General features: G+C 52.0%; 8 protein-coding genes across 8 annotated transcripts; 7 read left to right on the forward strand and 1 right to left on the reverse strand.

Annotated features, from left to right (window-relative positions):
• Positions 1 to 93: 93 nt before the first annotated feature.
• Positions 94 to 3,112, forward strand: QC761_104860 (uncharacterized protein; the record flags this gene model as incomplete). The annotated part of the gene is made up of 2 exons (XM_062873745.1): positions 94 to 1,755; positions 1,809 to 3,112. The coding sequence occupies exons 1-2, from the start codon at positions 1,170 to 1,172 to the stop codon at positions 3,110 to 3,112; spliced, it is 1,890 nt and encodes a 629-aa protein (XP_062736812.1). The 5' UTR covers positions 94 to 1,169.
• A 1,032-nt stretch (positions 3,113 to 4,144) lies between these two features.
• QC761_0005010 (uncharacterized protein) lies at positions 4,145 to 5,471 on the forward strand (the record flags this gene model as incomplete). The annotated part of the gene is made up of 2 exons (XM_062871810.1): positions 4,145 to 4,816; positions 4,884 to 5,471. The coding sequence occupies 2 exons, from the start codon at positions 4,145 to 4,147 to the stop codon at positions 5,322 to 5,324; spliced, it is 1,113 nt and encodes a 370-aa protein (XP_062736813.1). The 3' UTR covers positions 5,325 to 5,471.
• A 5,645-nt stretch (positions 5,472 to 11,116) lies between these two features.
• Positions 11,117 to 12,504, forward strand: QC761_104880 (uncharacterized protein; the record flags this gene model as incomplete). Its single annotated transcript, XM_062873746.1, has 3 exons — positions 11,117 to 11,197; positions 11,263 to 12,076; positions 12,132 to 12,504. Exons 2-3 carry the CDS (start codon positions 11,793 to 11,795, stop codon positions 12,502 to 12,504), a joined length of 657 nt encoding a protein of 218 aa, XP_062736814.1. The 5' UTR covers positions 11,117 to 11,197; positions 11,263 to 11,792.
• An 832-nt stretch (positions 12,505 to 13,336) lies between these two features.
• QC761_104890 (uncharacterized protein) lies at positions 13,337 to 15,346 on the forward strand (the record flags this gene model as incomplete). Its single annotated transcript, XM_062873747.1, has 3 exons — positions 13,337 to 14,077; positions 14,137 to 14,914; positions 14,967 to 15,346. 3 exons carry the CDS (start codon positions 13,337 to 13,339, stop codon positions 15,155 to 15,157), a joined length of 1,710 nt encoding a protein of 569 aa, XP_062736815.1. The 3' UTR covers positions 15,158 to 15,346.
• Positions 15,347 to 15,351: 5 nt separating this feature from the next.
• Positions 15,352 to 17,272, forward strand: RPC34 (34-kDa subunit of RNA polymerase III (C)). The gene is made up of 2 exons (XM_062873748.1): positions 15,352 to 16,057; positions 16,125 to 17,272. The coding sequence occupies exons 1-2, from the start codon at positions 15,795 to 15,797 to the stop codon at positions 17,071 to 17,073; spliced, it is 1,212 nt and encodes a 403-aa protein (XP_062736816.1). The 5' UTR covers positions 15,352 to 15,794; the 3' UTR covers positions 17,074 to 17,272.
• CSR1_1 (phosphatidylinositol transfer protein csr1) lies at positions 17,245 to 19,380 on the reverse strand. Its single transcript, XM_062871811.1, has 4 exons — positions 18,218 to 19,380; positions 18,066 to 18,136; positions 17,712 to 17,988; positions 17,245 to 17,644 (listed from the first exon to the last, which is right to left on the reverse strand). Exons 1-4 carry the CDS (start codon positions 18,388 to 18,390, stop codon positions 17,452 to 17,454), a joined length of 714 nt encoding a protein of 237 aa, XP_062736817.1. The 5' UTR covers positions 18,391 to 19,380; the 3' UTR covers positions 17,245 to 17,451.
• Positions 19,381 to 19,573: 193 nt separating this feature from the next.
• Positions 19,574 to 22,122, forward strand: ENT3 (Epsin-3, clathrin recruitment and traffic between the Golgi and endosome). Its single transcript, XM_062873749.1, has 3 exons — positions 19,574 to 19,825; positions 19,889 to 20,000; positions 20,060 to 22,122. Exons 1-3 carry the CDS (start codon positions 19,744 to 19,746, stop codon positions 21,408 to 21,410), a joined length of 1,545 nt encoding a protein of 514 aa, XP_062736818.1. The 5' UTR covers positions 19,574 to 19,743; the 3' UTR covers positions 21,411 to 22,122.
• Positions 22,123 to 22,701: 579 nt separating this feature from the next.
• QC761_104935 (uncharacterized protein) lies at positions 22,702 to 23,753 on the forward strand (the record flags this gene model as incomplete). The annotated part of the gene is made up of 2 exons (XM_062873750.1): positions 22,702 to 22,875; positions 22,938 to 23,753. 2 exons carry the CDS (start codon positions 22,702 to 22,704, stop codon positions 23,751 to 23,753), a joined length of 990 nt encoding a protein of 329 aa, XP_062736819.1.
• Positions 23,754 to 24,398: the final 645 nt, after the last annotated feature.

Here is a 24,398-nt window from a genome sequence, read left to right on the forward strand (position 1 = left end):
CACCACTTGCAGCCTAAGGAGATGGGAAAGTGGCCCGGAAATAAGAAGCGTGGTTAGTCGCGAAGGCGCGAAGATGATGGCGGTGGGTGGCTTGCTTGTCTTGTGAGCGGTGAGGGACAGTGCCAAGTCACACCGATTGTTTCTTTTTTTCTGCTTCTTTTCCCTTTTTGGGGGGTTGGTTTGTTTGGCGAATGGGTTAGGGGAGTTCTTTAGGGAGAGAGCAAGTCGCACATTGTGAGACAAGTTGTGGAAGGGTTGAGAACGTGGTAGTCTGAGATTGGGGGTTGTGCATGAGGCTGTCTACATCCTGAGAGGAAAAACTAAAATGAGGGATCAGAAGGGGGGACCAAAAGTCAATGATGACGGTGTCTTTTTTGTAGAAGGCTCTTGTTCCCCGCGTTGTCGAGCATCGGCACCGGCCGCCGCCCCCCATGGTTTGCTGCTGCGTCTGATGTGTCGTTTTTTGCCGATTCGGCTTGACATAATGTCACCTTCTGATCACCACTCTTTTTCCAACTGTTCGGTATGTGGGATTGACCCACAGCCCTTTCTTTCTGCCTTGCGTAATGGGTAGACTTTCCCATCTTTGCTTTGCCTCCGGAGTTTAGAAAGCCCTGGGTAGTTGTTATTAATCGATAGCGTCTTTGGGCCTAGTGGTGCCGTCATTCATCAAGACATTGCTCCCAGCCTTCTCGCAGTTTTTGCAACGTCTTGTCATCTTTCAACAATTGATGGGGCTTTTTGTTCTTTCCCACGGAGAACTAATATCTACCTCGATACTTGACAGCTCTGCATCCGCCGAGCTCTGCCTTGGACCCGCATCCGTTTGCATCACCGCGCATCTGGCAGTCAAAATAAGCTTTGTGGTCCCCATTGCCGACAGATCCTGGCCGTTGAGGCGGTAGAACTGACGGCATTGTTCGACAAAAACGTTGTTAGTGAGGGGTGCTTCCCTCGATCCCGGGACTGGTCGTCCCATCTAGGCCCCAGTAGTTGAGAACTCTGCGACTCGAAGGGCTAGCTATAGTCTTGCGATTTGCCCACATCGCCACACTGGGTCGAATAATCTCGACTGAGAAGCTCCCACTGTAGGCGCTGGCCACGGAAACATTATCGCCATCTCTTGCTTACCGACCCATAACATCACGTCCAAACTGCCCAACAGCATCATGGCTGGCGTTGCTGACGACCCAGAAAAGCGCACAACGCCAAGCAGTGGGACAAGTCCCGCGAGCACCATCCGAGTCGACAGAAGCGAACACCAGTTGGCGCAGTCATCATCAACGTCGAAGGATGAAGTGGGCGAGCTCTCCTCCCAGGCCGATGTGCCGCCTGTCGCAGCCTCGGGACCAGCGCCAGAGGAGTTACGTACCAAGTTAGAAACGACACTGGTCATCACCGCACTGGCGAGCGCGCTCTTCCTTGGTGCACTCGATATCACCATCGTCAGTGTAGCCATTCCGACAATTGCGGAGGAATTCGGCTCGACCGCTGGGTACACATGGATTGGATCGGCATACATGCTCGCCAGCGCGGCCGGCGCGCCGATGTGGGGGAAGATATCTGATATCTGGGGCCGGAAGCCCATCATGCTCATTGCCGTCGGCATTTTTTGGATTGGGTCCCTGCTGAGTGCTCTCAGCAAGAATATTGGCATGCTCATTGCTGCTCGGGCGATCCAGGGCATTGGTGGTGGCGGCATCATCATTCTTGTCAACGTTTGTATCAGCGACCTGTTCTCCATGCGAAAACGAGGTAAGTTAAGAGTTTCCGTTTCGAGAAACCAAACGTGCTAACGGTCTTGTTAGGTATCTACTTTGGCGTAATGGGAATCGTTTGGGCAGTGGCCAGCGCCGTCGGTCCTGTTCTTGGCGGTGTCTTTACAAGTCAGGTTACCTGGCGGTGGTGTTTCTGGATCAATCTGCCGGTATCTGGCGTTGGGTTTGCGGTGCTGGCTTGGGTGCTGAAGCTGCACAACCCTCGCACCCCGATGCGCCAGGGGCTCGCTGCCGTTGACTGGTTGGGTTCGCTTGCGGTTATCGGCGGAACGCTGATGGTCCTTTTCGGCCTCGAGTTTGGAGGCGTGACCTACCCATGGTCGTCGCCCACCGTCATCTGCTTGATCGTTTTCGGTGTGGTGACGGCTGGCATATTCGTCTTGATCGAATGGAAGGTGGCCAAATTTCCACTGATGCCGTTGCGTCTGTTTCGTCGGCGATCCAGCATTGCCAGTTTGGGTGTTGCTGCTTTTCAGGGCATTGTCTTCATCTCGGGAAGTTACTACCTGCCGCTGTACTTCCAAGCGGTCCTCGGCGCCTCGCCATTGATGTCCGGCATCTACGTCCTGCCTTTTGTCTTGTCTCTCTCGGTTGTCTCTGCCATAACTGGCGTGGTCATCAAGAAGACAGGAAAATACTTGCCTTGTATTATCTTTGGCATGTCAATCATGACTCTGGGTTTCGGGCTTTTTATTGCTCTTGAACCGCAGGCCAACTGGGCCAAGATCGTCGTCTTCCAGCTGATAGCTGGCATCGGTGTGGGGCCAAACTTCCAGGCACCGCTTATTGCGCTTCAAACAACTGTTGGGCCTCGAGATATGGCATCAGCGACGGCAACTTTTGGATTTATCAGGCAGTTGTTCACCGCGATATCTGTTGTGATTGGGGGTGTTGTCTTCCAAAATGGGATGGAGGAGCAGTATCCCAGACTGCTAGAGGAAATCGGACCCGATGCTGCGAACATGCTCTCTGGGAGCAACGCGGCTTCCAGCATTGGCTTTGCCATGAGCCTGCCTGAGCGTAGTCGACGAGTTGCCCAAGAAGCCTACTTCAAGAGCCTGAGAACCATGTACATCATGTATGTTGTGTTCGCCGGAGTGGGATTGATCGTCTCCTTCTTTGTTGGATCCCGCAAGCTGAGCAACGACCACCAAATACACAGAACAGGACTGAAGGACATGAAGGCTGCCAAGGAGCAGGAAAAGCCTCGACTGCCGGTTGATGGTGGTCTAGACGAGGAACAGAGGGTTCCAGCAGGGAACTCCAAGAAACTTCCCAAGGAGTCCAAAAGGGGAAAGAAGGGAGGCAACTCGATCAAATTCTTCTTTGAATGAAAAGACAAGCATATCGATTTTGGCATGGCGTTCGAGGCGTTTAAGCGAGTCCAAGGGGGCCACGTGGTGGAAGCGTTACATAGCCATGTGAGTGTAGATATTAATCGAGGCTTTTCTCGTGCATGATGTGTTCGATTCGAGGCGCGAACTGCAGCCCAGTGAAGATGAGGGTGGTAGTGAAGGCAGGCAAAAGTGAAGAGGCTCGCGCTAGGGCATTCAGGCAAAAAGCGGGATGCGGGGAGGATAGCTACCAGGTACCGGGGAGTCCGCTGTATTGAGAGCCGCTATGTCACTGTATCCATCGTTCTTGGCCACTGGACCACGAAGGGACTGTTGCAGACGGATGCAGAGGTCGTCTTCCCGGGTTCCTCTCGTCCGGCGATCGAACGCGGTGGTGGCGTGTCGTGAGGGGCGGGCCGGACTACTTCCAAAGCCGGAGCGGGCTACATGGGAGGAAAAATGCAGTCGAAATCCTTAGAAAACCCGTAATATTGGAGCTCAATGAGGTATGATCTTGAAGTGATGGAGAAATAAAATAGGAAGAAGGATTTCATGTGAACTGGGCGGGAGACCGCCAGCCGTTGAGTCTTGGCATATGATTGGCTGGTGAACTTCATGGCAACTTCTTTCCCACAGATTCAACTTGAGCACCAGTTCTCAACAAATTTTGACGCCTATATTCGCTCGTCGCATGTTCCCAATGGGATTATCTTCATTTTTGAGGCCTTACGAATTGCGGCCCATCAACTAACCACTTTCTAGAACGCGCGTGCACTTCATCGGGAAGGGTCCCGAAAAGGTTGGCACCCCGGTTCCCTTGAAGTCTCCACGGTGTATCCGGAACTTCACTGTCCGCGTAAAACCCGCCCATGGCAACGAAGCGACATGATGGGTAGCTCAACAATGCCATAGAATGGAGGAGAAGGCGGGATGGGTCGAGAATGAAGTATAAGAGGGGCGCCACCAAGACAACATGCTTCGTGAGACTGCAGGTCACCCTCTCCAGTCGGATCAACCTAGCTGTACTCCAAGATGAGGCTCTCAAGCTTTACCTCGGGCTTCCTCGCCCTTGTCGGTCTCTCGAACGCCGCCTCCCTTACCCAGATCACCAACTTTGGTTCCAACCCAAGCGGCGCGCGCTTTTACATCTACGTTCCCGATAGACTGGCCTCGAACCCGGCCATCATCACTGCCGTGCACTACTGCAGCGGTACCGCCAGCGCCTTCTACAATGGCAGCCCGTACGCCCGGCTGGCCGATACTCACGGCTTCATTGTCGTGTACCCTGAATCACCGAACTCGGGTGGCTGCTGGGATGTCTCTTCTAACGCTGCTTACACCCGCAACAGCGGCGCCAACAGCCATGCCATTGTCAACATGGTGAACTGGACCATTGAGCGCTACGGCGCCGACAGAAACCGTGTCTTCCTCGCCGGGCTCAGCTCGGGCGCCATGATGACCAACGTTCTTGCTGCGACGTATCCTGATGTCTTCAAGGCTGCCAGCGCCTATGCGGGCGTCCCTGCTGGATGCTTCTACACCGGCACCGTCGCCGGCTGGAACAACACCTGCGCGAACGGCCAGTCGATTACGACCCAGGAGCACTGGGCCCAGACTGCTCGCAACATGTATCCTGGCTACACCGGTCCCAGGCCGAAGATGATGATCTACCACGGCTCTGCTGATGACATTATCTACCCCAGAGTAAGTCCCCCTCACTACCTTTTTACTGCCCAAACTTGTGAGCATTTACAAACTATTTTTGCTACAGAACTTCAACGAGACGATGAAGCAGTGGGCTGGTGTACTGGGCTATACCTACGGTTCGCCCCGCCAGACCATCCCCAACAGCCCCTCCGCCCCCTACACCAAGTACGTCTACGGCGACGACCTCGTTGGCATCTACGGTACCGGCATCACCCACAACATCCAGATCAACGGTGCCCTCGACCTCGAGTGGTTCGGCATCACTGGCCAGCCCGCCACCACTTCTTCAGCCAGCGGTCCTACCACCACTCCTGTGTCGTCTAGCACTCTGGTCACTTCTGTCAGGACCACTACTACCTCTGCTCCTCCTGTTGCGACTACCCCTGCGGGTTGCACTTCGCCCAAGTGGGGACAGTGCGGTGGTCAGGGGTGGACTGGGTGCACTGTTTGCGCTGCGGGATCGACTTGCACTTTTGGAAATAACTGGTATTCGCAGTGCTTGTAAGGGGGGGGTTGTACATTGTTGAGGTGGGAGGAAAGCTGGATGGGAGAATAGGTGTATATGATTGAAGCCGTCGCATATATGATGCGTAGAAACTTGCAAGAATATACCGAGAAGTATTAAACAAAGCATTAGTTTTGGGCAATCCTGAACTTTTGTTACTTCATTTGTGTTTTGGTTCCAATGTTGTGGTCAGGCATGGGCCATGCTCAAGGTGTCATCGTTTTGCTGAACAGAAATATCAATGTGAAGTATCCCCCCTATCACCATGATCACAATCAACTACAGAAGCTGCAGCATGCATATTCAAGCGGACCTTTTCTCGGCACCATCAGTTTCCAGTTTTCAAGGCTGCCATACACAGTCACAATTCCTTCAAGATGATGAGACCAAAGTTCGCGGGTATCAACCACTGACTTGGTAATTGATCGATTTATAATCTATAACTAATAATGATCTAAGCCTCTTGCAAGTATTTTAGCCTAGCACGTTTGTGAACATAAATAACAGGTTCTGTAAAGCAAACCAATGCGTATCAACCTCTAAACCACACCTAAAAGGATAATTAATAGATCTTAAAAGATAGTTAATAAGTTTTGTAAGATAGTTAATATGTTTTAAAAGAAAGTTAACAAGTTTCGAAGGATAGTTAATAGGCTTGAAAAGATAAACGTTAATCAGTAAGATTATCTAATATTTAAAAGTGTAACGTTATGTCAGCGAATAGTTATTGTATGTCCTTTTTCCTTGCAGTATTGATTACTTTTTCCACGGTGGGAGTAGGGCAAGGTTCATGTCAAGCACATACGGCGTTCCGACAATGCTGAGTTTTTTCATCATCATAAACAATGAGAATAGGTATCTATTTGACTCTATGCTCTGGGTCCATTCCGAACCACCTTTCTGAGATTACATAAGTCACTCACTTAGAGACCAGAACTTACTGCTGAAATCCCAAAAGTATGTCAACAGGAAATGGTTTCCAGAAGAAGTTCACAGCAGCGGTTCCGTCAGTCCTATGATTGACGTACTCGCGACAGGATCCTACCCAGCTTTCTAATAAAGACCACAATCGATGATCGGGGTTTCCGAGAAGTTTCCTCGGATTCCGCCATCCGACTAAAACCAAACCCTGTTGTTGTCCGGCCCGTCCCCCGTACTTGTGTGTGAAGAATACGCCCCAGATCCTGATCCTGTATTTCTGTCCGGCCATATCTCTCCCCCACTCACAACAGGCGTGTGTAGCCGTTGTTCGGCAACCGTTCGATGAAACGCCGGGTTCTGAGCATGAATGGGGAGAAGATTGCCCTCATTATCAGGGTGAGAGGGACCGGGCTTTAGGTAGCTCCAGTCCCCCGCCCCTCCTGACACATGTGCAATTTGGAGGAGAACCCAAGACGTATGAAACACCCGCAGCGTTTTCCCTATCGTTTCTCTGGGAAAACGAACCATAAATAGATCTCCGGAGAAAATCAGTTGGCCTGTCCTGTCGTTGATTTGTGCGGAAAAGTTGTTGTTGTCCAGCAGATATGCGCTGCCGAAAGTTGGTTTGTTACTGAGAAGCGGCGGGCATGGAAGATCAGAGTCGAGACGCTCGTTGACGTCTACCCAGCGCAGGGGGCCGTGGTTGAACTTTTTGTTGGTGATAGGGTCTATGTCGCCCTGTCACGGGTGTATCGGGAACCAGTGCCATCTGAGGCGAACCACGGTATAGTTGGAGTCGGTTTCGTCCGGTGAGGTTCCTACAACTTCCAATGAGAACTTCTTTCGGTCCCAGCAATCATGCAAGTACGGGTTTATTGGGATGATGTCGACGTCGTCTTGCAAAGTCGTCGTAATATTCTTGGGGACTCCCGTATTTCCATGGGAAGATCCTGTAGATATCACGTAATGCATTACCCATGGTGTTCCGATCCGCCACTGAGCTTGTTATGCTGAATGGCACGATGTGTGCTCTAGGGGGGTCTTTCAGCCCTGTAAATACGCATGCGCGGCCGCTTCCATCTTTAGCCTGGGGTCGAGATGCGTATTAGTATCAGGGTGTATGTGAAGGGATTATCAAGCGGCCTACCAGATCTGGCTCTTCTCTCCTCCGAGACTCTTTGTCGTTCGAAACGGGAATACCAACCCTGTTAGCGACCCTCCACTTGTTCAGTGCCGCAGTATCTGCTCTGACTAGTACCGTGTTAGGGTGTTTCATTATCAAGCTCATGTCTGGATAAACGAACTTAAAAATGTACAACGGAGGCCTTAGAGTTTCCAGTTCGCGCAGAATACGTCTCACTCCCGTACTCTGCATATAGACCTGACCATGAAGCCTTCTAACGTTATCCAGTAGCCCCTTCATCACTGGTAGGGAGACAAACAACCAGACCGAAAATCGCAAAGCCGTGAACACATCTGGTATATTGCAATGCCCTGCGAGATATTGGAGTTTAGAACTAGCTCTAAAGCCCTTCATTCTAACAGGGCCACATTTACACTTCAGCCACCACCACCTGGCCACCACGTCAAAGATCTCGGCTCTGAGATAGCCCTGTGAATGAGTGGGTCAACTAGCTTAGCAAGGCTTTCAGAATTCCGTTTAGACCTGACTACGGCCTGGCTCTGAAAAGGTTCCGAATGAATACATTCAGAGGGCCTGTTTACAAACGAAAGATCACGCCCCAACACAATGCATATTTCCGTGACCTGAAATCTTTTTTACATAGTTTATTCATTTTGTTTATCATTTCATCGATTATTAATCTATTATTTCATCTATTATTTTATATGGCTATTTCAGATCAGTACTGCCGGAGATCTTCTCTTCGTCGAGAGTACCACCACTCAAGTGGGCCGATGTGATCCCGTATCTCTCGAAAAATGCCTCGAAGCCGCGTCTCAGAGCAGTGGAGAGCTGTCCTTGATTCCGATGCTCTGGAGGGGGGGCCGGTAACCGGCCCTACAGGATGCTGGCTTTCTTTCAAGAGAAACGTGATGGAGTTATTTTCGGGGCTTGATAATGGGACCAGTGTTAGCTGCTGACAATGATTACTGTTGGATATCGGAATGCCATCCAAATCCCACGTAGTCCAGTGTTCGACAGTCTCATCCCAAAACTGTGTGAAGAGTGGCTCGTTACTTTCCTGGTCGCTGTTGTTATGGGCCTAGGACCTGGTATGTGGATTTGAAGGTTTGAAGGACACGGCAATACGAAGTGTCTGAGGAGGTGGCTTTCCATGTGGCTTTTCCAAAGGCCAGTGGTCCGGCAAGGTATCCTTTTCCACATGTATGTATGGGAGTCCGCTCCCACTGCTCGGACCTGTTCTCTTTTCTTCATTATAAGTCAATTCAATCCTTTGAAACAGCTTGAATTCCTAGACAGGACCAAATACCGTATCAGTTGTCGGCAAGTGCGATAAAATCAATCCAGGATGTGTAGCCGTGGGACACCTTGAAACGCCGTAAGTGATCTGAATACTCCTCAGGATGCAGACCTGAGTCCAGAAGATTTGACGTCAAGTAGACAGCGGTGTACTCTAGTAACGGGTATAGAGCAAGCGTCTTTTCCGGTTTTCGAGACTCTACCCACCGCCAAGTACACATGACTATCTTGAACAGTTGAGAAATCCCCGCGTGAAGCAATGATTGCGTCTTTGCCAATCAAATTCTTTCCGGATCTGAGGTTGCTAGATGGAGCAGAGAGAACGAGTAAGCGATCCGAAGTTCTTCGAGAGTGAGAGGTCTTGATGCGCCGACGATGAGAGCAAGAAGCCCTCGCGTGCGTTCCATCCCGACATATATGTTGTTTGGTCGTCCATGAAGTCTTGACATGAGCAAGGAGAACAGCCGGGCGTATTCCCGGTCAAGCTCGTCGGGTGCTCTTTGTAAAATAGACTCAATCTCAGTAGGACAGAAGGCTGACCGTAACTCCTTGAAGATGCGGTTGATCCATAGGAACATGACGGTTGATCTAGCCTCCAGGCTGATCTGATGCTGTTGCGCACAGCATCGTCTTTGATGTCAATGCAACTTTCCAGCCCAGAAGATATGAGCTTGGCCAAATCGCTCTGGAGCAAGTCCAGTGTCAGTTCGATATGAGGAGGCCATTTCTTCAGCACCCTCCGTAAACTTGACTGGAGACCAACAAGGTGACAGCGAAAGTGCTCGGTTTGTTCGAATAACTCAGTCAAGCACCCCAAGGCATCGCTATTCGGGTCGTTCCGGTCATCAAGTAACTCGTCAATGCCGTCCAGAATGCAGAATATCGGATGTTGGCGCTTGTTACAACGTTTTTTTGGTTTGGATGAGAAGCTCTTTGAAGCTCGTGAGGGCTTCGCGAGCCAAAAGGTGTGGTATTAGCGGAATCCGATCCACGGCTGGCAAACCCTTTAGCAGTTGGCACAAGATAGTGCGCATCATCGCATTAGCTCGCCGGTCTTTCTCGTTGCCTGCCCAAAAGGAAAAGAATAGGGTATCCTTCCCCTGTTTTTGAAGCCCCTCGGCCACGGAACTAGCGAGAACAGACTTTTCGCTACCCTTGGCGCCGTGGATGATGAGAGTTTTCCCTTCGCTGTCCAGAGGGGCATTGGTTGACTGAGCATCGCTTCTCGGATCCAACCACCGAGAAAATGCCGGGTGCGCCTATATCCATTCGAGTGTACCGGGTAGCCTGTCGGGAATGAAATGAGTGTCGGAGGGCCTGAAGAGCTTCTGAAGCTGGGTTTGCTGTAAGAACTGTGTTTGGCGCTCCAAAAGGCAGGCCTGCAAGGAGGCCTGGAGGCTGTGGAGGCGTTTGGCCTGTTCTTGAAAGTCTTTCTCAAATCTGTTAAGAATAAGGAGTGCTCTCTTCATTATTCCAGGCCCTCCATTTTTGCCATTGACCTCGCCCAGAAGGTGGGCCAAACTGGAGACTTCGTCTTTAGCTTCTCGAAGCAGTCGCTCGATTTCCGCATCACCGGTCAAATTCGCCGGATCAGCTTTGACTCTTTGGAACGCCTTCGAGTGTCTTGTCGAGGAGATTCAGTTCCGATTGAACTCCGCGGGCGACTAATGCGGTGCGGGTTTTGCTATGAGCTTGGTGGTCTCAGTTGCAACCTGCCGTACCATCTTGATCAGTGCTGGTATTGTACCAACAAACTCCGACGATTTCCATGATTTTAGATACTGTAAAGAGTTACCGAGGCAAAGAAGGCCCGAAGTGCTAATTATCTAGAGAAAGAGTTCCGTGAAGAATGATTGAGGGCAAGGGCTCTTGATGGTGTCAATTCACAGTAAGTTGGGCATCATTTTCTATCAGACCGCAGAGATTGAGGGGGCGGTGCTTTTCTCCAGTCACTCTTGTGGGCGAACCTGAGCAGAAACAGAGCACAGGTTGTTTGCCTTGGATGCCCCAGGGAGGGGGAAATGGTTGTTGATATTCGCCAATCATCATGCTCTTTGAGCATGTCGGCACTCCGACAGTGTGCATTTTCCTGTATCATTTTCCATTCAACAAGCTCGAGGCTCCAATAATGCGTTGCACAACTTGGAGTCTTACGATAAGGCAACTTCCAAGGTGCAGAAAATGACTGACTGAGGTGTGCTAGGCAGGTAATTCTGATGCAAACTGAGGCTGATGTTGGTGTAGGTTTCCTGAGACATGGTGACATGGATCCCAGGACTAGAACAGGCCCACCTCTGCGGGAACCGTTGATGAGCGACGGTCCCTGAAACGCACAGATGGGTTCAACGTCCAATTCCACTTTGATTGAGTCTGCACGATATCGCTTATATCCAAACTTCGCTAGATACTAGCACTTCCACCATATTGTCTCAGATTCGTGCTGATAAGATGCGATTTCTTTCCCCGGATCGTGTGTGGGTGCCAAGACACGTGCCGCACATCATGAAAGGTAGCAATTAACGGCATGTTGGCGCTTGCAGTAATGAATAGTGATAGTGCTGACACGAGTTCCAGGCAATCTGAAAAGGGGCTGAAATACGAATTAAAAAATAACCGTTCGTGTCCTAAATCCCGCTGGTCACGGCAGCTGATGGACAAGAGGTCACCAAGACTTTTTACCAAGATTTTTGCGATAGACGGCGTCGCGAATCCGTCTTGTCGTTCTTGGGTCAAGCCATGGCATCAGGAACAAGGCAGATGTCCAATTTCTGCATCACCCAAAAATACCCCAGAAGGTGCCCACTTTCCAGCATGGCCCCACCATGATTTCCACTAAATGGACATTCAGCCAGCATCACCCTTGTCAATATAGTCCCAATTCGAACCCTTGACATGTGGGGAGGTTCCCTCCCAGGCACAAGGGACCACGACCCGAAAGTACATAAGGAAGACATGAAACACTTCCAACAGGTGCTCTTCTTTTATTCATTTCGTCTTGCCAAGTCGTCATTCAGCCCTAAACACCAAACGTTGCTCTTTCGCAACAGTCCATTCTTTCAGCAGTAAAAACAACCGCCGCGCTCACGGCGACTACAACAATCAATATGCGCGTCCTCTCCCTCTTTTCGCTCGCCGCTGCGGCCCTCCCCCTGGCCTCGGCCATCCAGTTCACCTCGCCCGCCGGCAACTCGACCTTGAACAAGGGCAACTCGTACAAGGTCAAGTGGGATTCCGTCGACACGGATCCTTCCACTTTCAGCATTTACCTCGTCAACTTTGTCAACTGGCCCCCCTTTTACACCCAACTCGCCGGCGGTGTTTCCACCGAGTCTGGCGAGTATGAGGTGACCGTTCCCTGCCTTGTTGACGCCTCCTGGGGCTACCAATTGTGAGTATTTGTGTGTCTGGACGTGCTTTGAGCGCAAAGCTAAACATATTTGCAGCAATGCCATCAACGGCACCAACGTCTATGTCATCCACGCTCAGACCCCCAAGTTCTACGTTGGCGAGGGTTCCTGCGATGAGCCCGAGGAGGAGGTCCCCGTTCCCGTGATCACCGACTCCCTCCAGCAGACCACCTGCGAGGCCTATACCGTGACCGCCACCCCCGAGCCCACCTGCGATAACTCCGTCTCTACTGTCACTGCCACCGTCACTGCCACTGTCACCGTCGGTAAGGATGCCCCCGCGGCCCCTGCCACCACCGCTCCTGCCACCCTTCAATACACCCCCGGCTTCCAGTCGGCTGTCAAGGTCTACTCGACCGTTTATGTTGACCTCTCTGAGGTCATTGACTCTGGCGAGTGCGTGTGCTAATTTTGTACACATAAGAATTCTAAGTTTCGATTGATGGAAAGGGGCATGTTGTTGTTCAGCGAAAGATACCCGTCTTTGTTTAATGATAATTCTGTGCCATCGAATGCCAATTTCATCAAGTCAATGGTTCCGTGGAGCGCATCATTTGTCGATGTTTGATATCTCCTGGATCACCATGGCAACAGCTTTCAGTTCGTCTTTGCAGTTAGTGGTGTGAGCAATTCGGGTTTTGGGTGATGTTTGGTACGCGTTGGGTGGCTCTAAGCTACCCAGAGGACGGTTAGTCTAAATACTAGTGCAGCTTCAATTCGTTTGATAGATGTTGCCTTCTCATGGAGCAAAGTCCCGGGTGTCCAAAGACGAAAAACTTGAGACATGCCCATATCTCGTGTCACATCAGGCGCCGGCCTTCCCATAAACTTCGCGCCCGAGGCTCCAGGTGTTACACAGCATCATTAAGCTCAGCAGCCAAAGCGATACCTGCAGATCAATATTGTAACGACGGCGCCATGACACAGACCCGACTGGCTGGCACTAGGCGAGACAGATCAGCATTACCAACAGGCCGGACGCAACTCGCTAGGAGATCGTCGGACGTCCGGCAGTTGAAGTGAGTCTAGACTTTTATCGACATAGTGTAAAAAGCATTGTGAGCCGTTGAAGGTATATAACTGCCATCTTGGCGCCGGATATCATGTATTCTCATCCCATGCTCACGACCAGCCATTTTTGTACCCCTCAACCTTCTGCCTTCATTGTCCTGCATATATTTTTTATCCGATCTCCTCATACATAACAAACACCCACCCAACTGGCAGCTGCCAGGACACCAATGTCATTCTACGCCTTCACACCCTTCTCCTTCTCCGCCATCTTCCCCAACAGCGCAAATATATCCTTCCACACCCTCCCCAAACCCACCTCTACCCGAACCCAACCCGCACCCGGTAGAACCATGTCAACCCCCCGTAAACAACACACCTTCACAACCCTCCACTCCCTCTACGCCACCTCAGGCACAGTAACAATCCACTCCTCTTCCTCAGACTCCCCAATCCTAGTCCCCACCCCTTCTCCCCTTGACCCAAACGACCCCTTATCCTGGCCCCGCCAAAAGAAACGCACCGCCTTCCTCTCCATCTGCACCTTCACCTTCCTCACAAACTTTGGCATCGGCGGCCTAACCTCCGCCTTTTACCTCATCTCCCTCGAGTTCGAAAAGTCCCTCCCGGAAACATCCGCCCTCCTCCTCTGGCCTATCCTCGTCTTGGGCCTCTTCAACTTTTTTTGGGTCCCCCTGGCTAATTACTTTGGTAAACGCCCCGTGTTTGTGCTAAGTTGTGGGTTACTTTTCGCGAGTTACATCTGGGGGGCTTTGGCGAAGAGTTTTGAGAGTTTGCTATGGAGTAATATCGTTGCTGCTTTTGCGGGGAGCTCGACCGAGGCGTTGGGGGCGGCGATGGTGAATGATTTGTTTTTCGTCCATGAGCGCGGGGGGAAGATGGGGGTGTATATGAATTTTATTAGTGGGGGGAATACGGTTGGCCCGTTGGTTTGTGGGTTTGTTGTTACTGTGAGTGCTTTTCTTGATCAAAGGGGGGTTTGTTCAAGAGCTGACTGTGATGTAATTAGGGGTTGAGTTGGAGGTGGCACAAGTGGATTGCTGCTATGCTGACTGGGATTAACTTTGTAACTGTGGTGTTGATGGTGCCTGAGACGAGATATCACAGGGTTGAAGTGACCGGAGAGGGGGGGCAGCAAGTGTCGGAGAGCGAAGATAACGGGCAGGAGAAGGGCAAGGTGAGAGGTGACGGTGAACAGGGACAGCAGAGGGAGGGAATAGTCGCGGTTCCGAAGAAGAGCTGGGTTCAAGAGTTGAGTTTGTGGTCTGGGACGCCAAAAGACGACACGAGCTTGTGGAAGATGTTCCTGAGGCCGCTGCCAATGTTTGCGTATCCGTGTGTTATTTACTCGTTCCTTGGGTACGCAGTGTCATTGGTGTTGACGGTGGCTGTCAACATTCTCAACTCGTTTGTGCTCCAGGCGCCGCCATACTCGTGGTCACCAACGGTCAACGGGCTGATCAATATTCCCGGGTTCATCGGGAATCTCCTTGGCAGCTTTGCGGGCGGTTGGCTTGTCGATAAGTTTTGCGACTGGAGAAGCAGGAAGAACAACGGGGTGTTTGAACCGGAGAATAGGTTGTATCTCTGCATACTTCCGCTGCTGATTACCGGAGCCGGTTGCGTCTTGTTCGGGTATGGAGTCGAGAGAACACTCCATTGGACCTCATTATTCTTCGGCTACGGAATGGTGTCATTTGCGCTCACAGCAGTCCCCACGATTACGATGGCATATGTGTCAGATTCTCTACTGCCAGTTAACTCGGATGCTTTGATGCTTGTCAACGGTACCTCTCTCACTCACTTGCATTCGGATGAAAGAGGCTAACCATGGTATAGGGAGCAAAAATATTGTTGCTTTTGGATTTCTTTACGGAATCGTGCCATGGGTTGAAAAGGTTGGCTATGTCGAATGCTTTGGAACTCAAGCAGGAATCTATGCTGCTATTATTGCAATGGGAATGGCGGTTTTAATCCCATTTGGCGCTAGAATCAGACATGCCCAGGCAAAATGGAGGATTATCTTGTAATTTATGACCGGAAGGACGATGTTAGGTATTTCGAGAGAATAAAGCAGCCCCTGGGGTTCAAAGATATTTATCGATCAGTCAGTAATTTTAACATGATGATACTTATGTGTCGTTAGATAAAAAGAATTCAGGGTGTAGGTGGTGATGGATTGGATCGACCGCCATGTTCGTGATGTTTCCCTGGTGTTGAGTTGGTGGACCACCCCCACCCTTGCAAGGCTGCATGTGAAAAGACAGACTGATAAGATGAGACCCACTCTTTCCCACGTGTGGATTCACTGATAAGCGTGATTATCCACACGCGATTGGTCAGACACTTGACAAGGCTGCATGGTGGGGCAACTTTTTGCGATTTCTCGTCGCCAACCACTTTCGCAACAGAGCTCCGGCTGCCCACGCCATCACTGAATCACTATTTTGGAAGCAAAACTAGCAACGAGCCTCGAAGACCTCCCCATATCACTCGATTTATTTGTCATTGATTCGAGATCGAGACACAACAGTCACAATAGTTTGTTACCAATATCTCAACATCGCCTGTTTGAACAAGGTCCGCAAAAGCCATCTCTTCATTCCACGCGACCACCACCACTGAACCCTGATTGAGCGCGCCCGTCTGCCGCATCCTCCCGCCTCAATGGCGGCGCCAAATTCCGAGGCCGACCAGGCCAAGCTCCAGATCTTCAAAGATGAGCTTTACGATACTATCAGGGAACATGGCAGCGAAACCCGTGTCTTCAGCCAGGCCGACCTCAATGGTCTGGGCGTCATCCCCAACAACGACGTCAGGATACTTGTCGATGTCATTCAGATGCTCACCAATGAAAAGCTCCTCATTGGTGTTCATTTACCGGGCGGAGAACTGGGTTGGAAATGGCGAAGCAGAGAGGATGCCAAGAAGTACGTTTCCTTCTCTCAGATCTTCTCACTAGCCCACCCTGAATGCTAACTGCTCTTCGTTCTCCAGGTATACCTCCCTTCCAGACGAACCGACCAGGCTCGTATACGGCGAAATCGACCAAGCCGGCCAAGACGGTGTCTGGATCCGACACATCAAGCTCCGAATCAACATCCAAGATGCCACCCTCAAGGCCTGCATCAAGTTCCTCGAGTCCAAAGGGTTCATCTCGTCCATGACCAACGTCGAGATGCCCAACCGGAAGATGTACATCAGAGCCGACCTCAAACCCTCCGAGCGCGCAACCGGCGGTCCTTGGTTCACAGACGGTGAGCTAGACGAGGCCTTTATTAAAGTCATCGAAGGTATCATTTTCGAGTACATCAAGACCCGCAGCGCATACTTTTCCAGGGGCGCGGTCCTCCCTCAAAGACAACCAAAGAAGGGCGTAGTTACCGGGGATGCCAGAGGTGTCAAGAGAACAGCGACTGACATCTCCAACGACGACGCGACACCCGCCCCTGCTCCAGCGACAAAGGCTGCCCCTCCACCGCCAAAGGGCAAGCCAATGTACCTCCCCATGCCGGCCGGGTACAAGAAATACCCTACCGTCAACGATATTACAGAGTTTATCCACAACCAAAAGGTCAGCACTGCTATGCTTGGTGTTGCGGACATCCAGGCGTTGGTCGACGTGCTGGTATTTGACGGCCTGATTGAGCCGATCCAAGTCCACAATCGTAAGGGGTACAGGGTGGTGCGGCCAACAAAGCAGGACACAGTGTCGTATGCCAAGCGGCAGCAGGACCGAGAATCGCATCCAGAATCGGGGGATATAGTGTTAGGCCCTCCGCCGCTGAGCAGCGCAGTGACTGAGGCACCGTGCGGTAAATGCCCGGTGTTTGAACTGTGCCAGGAGGGTGGACCGGTTGCGCCGAGCACGTGTGTTTATTTTCAGGAGTGGTTGGGCTTGAAAGAGCCTGCTGTTGCTACTGCCAACGGAACGGCTCCACCATGAGGTCAGCTACGCATGGGCAAATTAATGAAATTCTGGTAAATATTTTAAGCATGGAGTTAGTGTAGTTTAGTAATCGGGTACTGAGTTGTAAATATAACTGATCCACCTGGCGGAAGAGCGCGACTTTGTCATCTCACGATTCTTGGCAATTCCGTTGTTAGGGGGCGGAAGCATTGTTTACCATCTACTTCATTCAAACATAGTCCCAGATGTTGGTAACGACCTGGCAGCAAGATAATTCATGGATGAAACAATGTGAAGGCCAATGAAGTGGTGCTTTTATATTCTCCAACCTCCTAGAGGTCCACAAGACAATATGCTAACCATATCACTGAACCACCCTCCTTCGTTCCGAAATCAACCATCGATTTAGTTGATTTAGTTGATCTCACCGGAGTCCTCAATGGTGGGCTTCTTGAGACCAGGCTTGATGGCACCGGAGCCGGAGCCGGTAGCCTCAAGGAGCTTGACGACGCGCATGGACTCATCATCGGCAACCTCACCGAAGACGACGTGGCGGCCATCGAGCCAAGAGGTCTTCACGGTGGTGATGAAGAACTGGGAGCCGTTGCTGTGAGGGTTCAGGTCAGCTTTGTGATCAATTGAACGGGGAAATTCCGAACAGATTAATGACTCACGTGTTGGGGCCGGCGTTGGCCATGGAGAGGAGACCAGGGCGGGTGTGCTTGATCTGGAAGTTCTCGTCGGCAAACTTCTCGCCGTAGATGGACTTGCCACCGGTACCGTTGCCACGGGTGAAGTCACCACCCTGGAGCATGAAGTCGGGGATGATGCGGTGGAAGGAAGAGCCCTTGTAGCCGAAGCCGTTCTGGCCAGTGCAGAGCTCACGGAAGTTACGGGTGGTGATGGGGACAACTTCGTCGTAGAGGTTGAACTTGATAGTACCCTCCTGCTCTACGCGATTGTCAGTATCATGGGATTGCCAGGCGTTGAACAACGTCAATGGAATAGATGGAAGGATGGCTACATACCGGCGATCTCGTTGTTGGGGCGGCCCTGGCTATCAAAGCCGGTGGGACCAGACCAAGAGACCTTGAAGAAGCTATTGTATGACCGTTAGCATAGCTTCCACAAGCTGATGGTGGGGCATTGTCTCTGTTGACCCTGGAAGACAGCGACTTACACTTGAGGGGCCATGTTGATTGATGAGACTGAGAAAGCTCTAACGGAGTTTCTGATGTTGGATTGGATAGACGACGAAAAGGTGGAAGAGAATGGAGCAGTGGGAAGTTGGTGAAAGAGGGAGGAAGGTCGAGGAAGAGCAGAGCAACCGCGGGGTAGGAGGGGTCGAAACATTTTCCGGGCTGGCGAGAAACTGGGTTAGTGCTCCACATGGACCAATAAAAAAAGCTATCCCTGAACAGGTACGTATACTTCACGTGAGAAAGGAGGGGCCTGTTGTGGTGTTGTCCAACCATGGCAGGGGTCATGCTTTGCCGCCCCTCACCGTCTGGTTGCTCAGCAGCTAGTACAGCACGCCCCCAGCAACGCTGGCGTGGGGCATGGTTTGAGGCGAACAAGATGACGGTGAACGTTCAGGACGAAGCCAACTCTGTATGTAGCCATGGCCTTTTTGTAGCAAGAGGAGGAAGAGTTGAGACGATGAGGGCAGTGACAGAGAGACACGGGGGAGACAATTCTTGTCTTCAAGCAACCGCTTGGCTGCCGGGAAGGGGACACTGAACAACGAGACTGGACATCCCACTTCTTTGCTGACCCCCTCATGCCCATCCTCCCTCCCTCTGATCCGTGGCGATCGCGAATTGCCCCAGCCTGCAGAGGAGGGGGAACCAGATGCGGGCCGAGCTGCACGCCAATTGGCGCAGCACGTTGTTTGTCCCACGGACTGGAATCGTAGTTGGCTCAGCCCATCTCCACTGGCAGCAGTGAGAGTATCACTGCCGGCTGACATGGTGCCATCTTCTTTTTTCGAGGAAGTGGGATGTCGGAAACAACAAGTGAAGCCAACAACCTAAGACTGGGAAACATGGAAAGCAGGTGCAATCATCACCCAAACACCTTGTGTTTGCTTCCCCCCTTTGAGCACGGTAACCCGTCCAGGGGCTAGTTCCCAACCTCACCAGGTTGAGGAAGCTGTATCCTTGAGCTCCCAGCCGAGCTTCAAATAGTAGGCGGGAATGACTGACTGAAAGAAGGAAAGAGAGGCACGCACCTTTCGAGTGGAACTTTACTTATAATACAGAAAGAGAAGAATAATACACAGCTGAGAGCTGGACGAATTGAAGCACGACGGTGACGGAATGGACAAGTTCGATGGTGATGGAAAGCACTCCAAAATTTCTCTCTCTTGAGCTCTCCCACTGGCGCAAACTCTCTGAAGCTTTTCCGAGCATAGACCCACCTGGGCAGGTCCATTTGATGCCTTGATGCCTCAGGCTGCAATGGCTATTCAGACCCACTTTCAGCAGTGCCGCGCCCAGATCCCCAGAGCCCAAAGTGTCTTGGCTGCGGCGGTTGGGAAACCGCAAGGTGTCCGTCCTCTTAACTCCACAATATCGGTTCAACATCGAATGCGACAGCAGCAGGTCGACTCCCAAGTCCGCCGACACAAGCAAAGCTATAGCATTGCCTTGTCGCTCTGATACTCAACAATTTCACGCTGGATAATCGTCAGGATTCTTCTTCACAATGGATTTGAACAGTCTCCGGCAGACCGTCACCAACCTGACACTTTACGATGTCAAGGCCGGTGTGCGCAAGGTCCAGAATGGTAGGTTTGATGCGCCCGACTCCAGGTCTTCCCACATGTGCTAAACCATGCTTCCGTGTACAGCCGTCATGAACTTCACCGAGATGGAGGCCAAGGTGCGCGAGGCCACAAATAATGAACCTTGGGGCGCATCCTCAACTCAGATGCAGGAGATTGCGGATGGCACTTTCAACTAGTACGTGGTGTTACCGGCCACACATACCAAGACACAGTCTAACCATCATTCTCTTCCAGCCAAACCCTGAACGAGATTATGCCCATGATCTATCGCCGCTTTACCGAAAAGTCCGCCGAAGAGTGGCGCCAGATCTACAAGGCCCTCCAACTTCTCGAGTACCTGATCAAGCACGGCTCCGAACGCGTTATCGACGATGCTCGCTCCCACATTACTCTGCTCAAAATGCTTCGCCAGTTTCACTTCATTGACCAAAACGGCAAAGACCAGGGTGTTAACGTTCGCCATCGCGCCAAGGAACTTGCTGAGCTTCTTGGGGATGTTGACAGGATCCGGTCGGAGCGCAAGAAGGCACGTGCGATCAAGGGCAAGTTTGTAGGCATGCAGGGTGGCTCTGGAATGGGAAGCAGCAGTCGATATGGTGGCTTTGGGAGCAACTCGGACGGGTACAGTGGGGGCGGCGGTGGTGGCAGCAGCTCGACTTATGGTGGTGATGCTAGAGGTGTGTACGGGGACGGTGGAGGCTTCGGCGGACAACAAAGCAGCGATTTTGGTCGAACACAAGCACGCGGGGAACAGTTTGAGGAGTATGACGAGTTTGATGGGGATGAACGGCCAGCTGGTGGTGCTTCGTCTTCAAGCACCCCAAGGGTGAAGCGAGACACATCCGAAAGAGCCGGTGTTAAGAAGACCACTGAACCGGCGAAGAAGAAGGCCCCTGAGGTCGATCTGTTTTCGTTCGACGAGCCCGCCACAACCTCTACCCCTTCTCTGGCTGATGCCCCGGCTGCTTCGAGCGCTGCACTCACCAATGATGACGACGACGACTTCGACGATTTCCAATCGGCAGTGCCGGCTGTTGCTGCTGCCCCTGCGACCCAGTTCGCCGCTCCCCAGCCTGTCTCTGCCCCCCAACAAGCCAATCTGAGCGGCATGGTCGCCATGTCGTCTATCTCTCCGCCGCCAAGCTCAACCGCCACGCCCTCCGGCAACTTTTCGGCCTTCTCAACGCCTTTGTCTGCGACTACTCTCTCTCCTGCTGCGAAGCCAGCAGGGTTCCAAGCCTCTACACCAAACTACTTTTCTTCGGTTCAGGCGGCATCTCCAGCAGCACCTGTGACAAAGCCTGCTGCTGCCCCTGCCTCCTTCGGCGGGCTGAAGCCAGTCACCAGTGGCTCCAAGCCAGCAGCACCCGCAGCTGGAGGCGACGCTTTCGGTTCTCTCTGGTCTCAAGCCAGTGTAGGCCTCAAGAAGAGTACCCCCACTGGGCCTGGGCCGACAATTGGACAGCTCGCGAAGGAGAAAAGCAGTGCTGGCATCTGGGGTGCGGCCAGCTCTTCTTCTCCCGCTGCTGCTAAGCCGGCGGGTAGCAAGCCGCTTGGCAATGGTCTTGATGATTTGCTGGGCTGAGATCTGATTGTGTCCTTTCAATGCTAATTTCTGATATTATTTACGCTGCTTTTCACGGGGATAGTTGGGGAGGCTAGAAGGTCTGTCTTGATAAGATAGTCATGCAGATGGCTTTCGGAGTATGGCGTGCCAAAATTGATCTTCAGCGTTATGCATGCATCTGAGTGGTTGTTCCAGCAATATTGCCAAGAGTGGCTGTCTGGGGATGTGGTCTCAAAAGGGGCTGGCCAGGGGCAGCTGTCCAACCCGGCCGAGCAATCGGCCCGGAGATCGAGGTGTTCCGCAGCGGCAATCATTCTACGACACAACATCATCTGAAAGCTGATCCGTCATGCGGAAGTTTGCCGATGTCGCCGTCCCTTCTCTCCGACGGCCTGTGCTTGAGCTGCACCATGTTTACTACGTGTTTTGTTGTGTTTAATGCTTACTCAAAATAGCCAAGTCCAGCAGATACCCTATCCTAAGGTAGTGTAGTTCAGCTTGACAGATTCCGCTGCTTACTCGATTATTGACCCCAAGACCGTTACTCGTCCTGGAACATACAGTTACCTCGGTTTAGCCAGACTTGAGGATGACTCACTGCCAGCTCCGTCCGCAACCATCGGTTCCCTTTCCTCCCGGCCCCGGCACCGTTTTGCGGCCGGCTTGGCATTCTTACACCCGCAGATCCACGTTTCCCGGCCGCATCCTTCGGGGCCCAGGTTCTTTTCATCTCATGTTCTCACCATTTGCCCTACTGGGAAAATCGTCCCAACCGCCGACGGTGGCCTGGCTGGGCCTTTTAAATGATCGACTTCAGAGTTTTGGAGTCAGACTCGATACAACACCAAGTCGATCATTCCTTCCTTCCACCTTCTTCAACTGTCAAATCGAACGGTTTGGACACTCGAGCGACTAACATCTTTCCCAGAAAGGGAATCGCTATGATGGTCTGGTGGTAAATACATCTGAAGGGCGGTGTGTGATCAGCGAAACTGCTGCAATGAGGCCGTGTCATGGATGACTGGGCCGGTGAAGCTTAGAGAATATATCTTCATTTGGAGTTGCTGTTGCTCTTTGTGATTATGGGTAGTCGATCCTGGAATCCCTCAACTATCGCCTCTGGCTCTGATACATGTACCCGGTGGCCGACGGTGGTTTGTCCAACGCTTTCGAATCCGATCTTGTTGCGAGTTCACCTTTCTTTTTCTCTACTTGAGGTTGAGAAAAGACATCCTTTGACTCTACTTTTTTATTGCATGGCATCGTCCAGGCAGGGCATGCCAAGGTTTATGAGACAGTCTAAGCCATCATGGACACCAGATCGCTACGGCCTCAGGGCTTTCTCGGTTACTTCTTTCTCGTTGTGCGGATTCTGTCGATAGTTGCTTTGGGGCTTGTTGTAGGGTTCACGGTCAACTTCATAGTTGCTTTCAACAAAGCAGGACTTGGGCTGCCGCCAACAATTGTGGCATTAGTGGCTTTGGTATGTCTACAAGTGTCTTCGGCTCTTAATCTATTCAGACTTTGACTGACAACAGTGACCAGACCAGCACAGCACTACTCTACACCCTAGTCACTATTACGAGCTTCAGTCGGCGATTCGTCCCATATATCGCCACTATAGTTCTGGATTTCGTCCTTCTTATTCCAGCTGTAACTGTCACAGTACTCCTGGCCCAGCCCGTGACCAAAAGGTCATGCGCTGCCATGGCTCCTTCAACCACCTTCACAATTACTGTGCCACCCAATACCTCATTTGGCCAAACAACATTCCCATCCAACACCAACGGGAAAGAGGCCTGCTACCGGGTATTCGCCATCTGGATCTCCCTCATCGTCCTTTCTGCCATGTTCATCCTCAGCACGCTTTCCTCCCTCCTACTCCAACTGCGCGAGCGCAAGCTTCAACGACAGGAATATGACTTTAACGAAAATTCGTCCGACCCTCTCAACCGCCCCGGCACCGATTTCTTCACCCAACGTCCCATCACCATCATCTCCAACCCCTCTAGAGATTATTCCACCGGCCGCAAGCCAAAAAACAAATGGGACAGCTTCGGCGACTGGGATCGCGACCTCGACGAGAAAAAGTCCCAATGGCGCCCAGCAAGTCAAAGAATCGACAGCTGGAACACCGCCAGCAGCACCACCCTTCCATACAAAACTAAAGACGAAATCCCCCGCTCCAACACAAGGGAATACCGCCCCCGCAACAACCGTCTCGACTCCCCTACCCTCCCCAACCGCCCCTCCGACCTCGCCAAAGCCTACCGTGCCTACCGCACCACCGGAGCGACTCCCACCTCTCCCTCCACCCGCCCCCGCTCACGACAGCGAGGTCTACCAGGTAACCCCCAGTAGGGACTCGGGGCGCCTACCACCCCACTCCCCCAAAACCCAACAATAATCACACCGACCCACCTCCCAAAAGCAAAAGAACAGACCGTTATAATTGAAGACGTCAACGGAGGGAGGAGAACACCCGGCTGGCCCTTTCCCTCAACAGCGGGAAAGAAGTCATCGGCGGGACACCTCCAACCTCCACCCCCGACACCGAATAATACAAGACGAGCAAGAGCCGACACGGCAGAGAGCAGTCTCAGTCTAGGAGCAGGGATGATCCCCATTGCGTTGTCGTCCTCTCTGTCGGAGTCGTCGTCGTTTTCACCTGCTTTCGGGGGCGGTGGATTGTTGGGAAAGGAAGGGGAGAAGGAGGATCAGGCGCCCTTGTTGTTGCCCAAGACTACTTATAGCCCTAGTACAAAAGTTGATCCGAGGGAGAGGAAGCTGAGAGAGAAGAAGAAGACGGGGAGGAGTGTCGTGCAGGGCATGGCTCCTTTGGAGGGTGTGCCGAGTAGTGATAGTGTGGTTCATGAGAGTTTGCTGCCGTCGCCGTTGGTGTTTGGCCAGGAAGTGAAGGGGAGAAAGAAAAAGGAGGAGAGTGGGTGGTGGGGGCCGTTGGCGAGTGTGATTGGGCGGTCGAGGGGTGAGTTTGACCCGGGGAAT

This window comes from Podospora bellae-mahoneyi, assembly GCF_035222275.1.
Source record: "Podospora bellae-mahoneyi strain CBS 112042 chromosome 1 map unlocalized CBS112042p_1, whole genome shotgun sequence".
Classification (NCBI taxonomy): Eukaryota; Fungi; Ascomycota; class Sordariomycetes; order Sordariales; family Podosporaceae; genus Podospora; species Podospora bellae-mahoneyi.

Coding starts and splice junctions, on each gene's coding strand:
- CSR1_1 (XM_062871811.1), bottom strand. CDS start 18,390: ATGTTTCGACCCCTCCTACCCCGCGGTTGCTCTGCTCTTCCTCGACCT. Junction 18,137..18,217: donor ATCAACATGGCCCCTCAAGT/GTAAGTCGCTGT, acceptor GTCATACAATAG/CTTCTTCAAGGTCTCTTGGT. Junction 17,989..18,065: donor CCCCAACAACGAGATCGCCG/GTATGTAGCCAT, acceptor ACAATCGCGTAG/AGCAGGAGGGTACTATCAAG.
- RPC34 (XM_062873748.1), top strand. CDS start 15,795: ATGGCGGCGCCAAATTCCGAGGCCGACCAGGCCAAGCTCCAGATCTTC. Junction 16,058..16,124: donor AGCAGAGAGGATGCCAAGAA/GTACGTTTCCTT, acceptor TTCGTTCTCCAG/GTATACCTCCCTTCCAGACG.
- ENT3 (XM_062873749.1), top strand. CDS start 19,744: ATGGATTTGAACAGTCTCCGGCAGACCGTCACCAACCTGACACTTTAC. Junction 19,826..19,888: donor TGTGCGCAAGGTCCAGAATG/GTAGGTTTGATG, acceptor TTCCGTGTACAG/CCGTCATGAACTTCACCGAG. Junction 20,001..20,059: donor GCGGATGGCACTTTCAACTA/GTACGTGGTGTT, acceptor ATTCTCTTCCAG/CCAAACCCTGAACGAGATTA.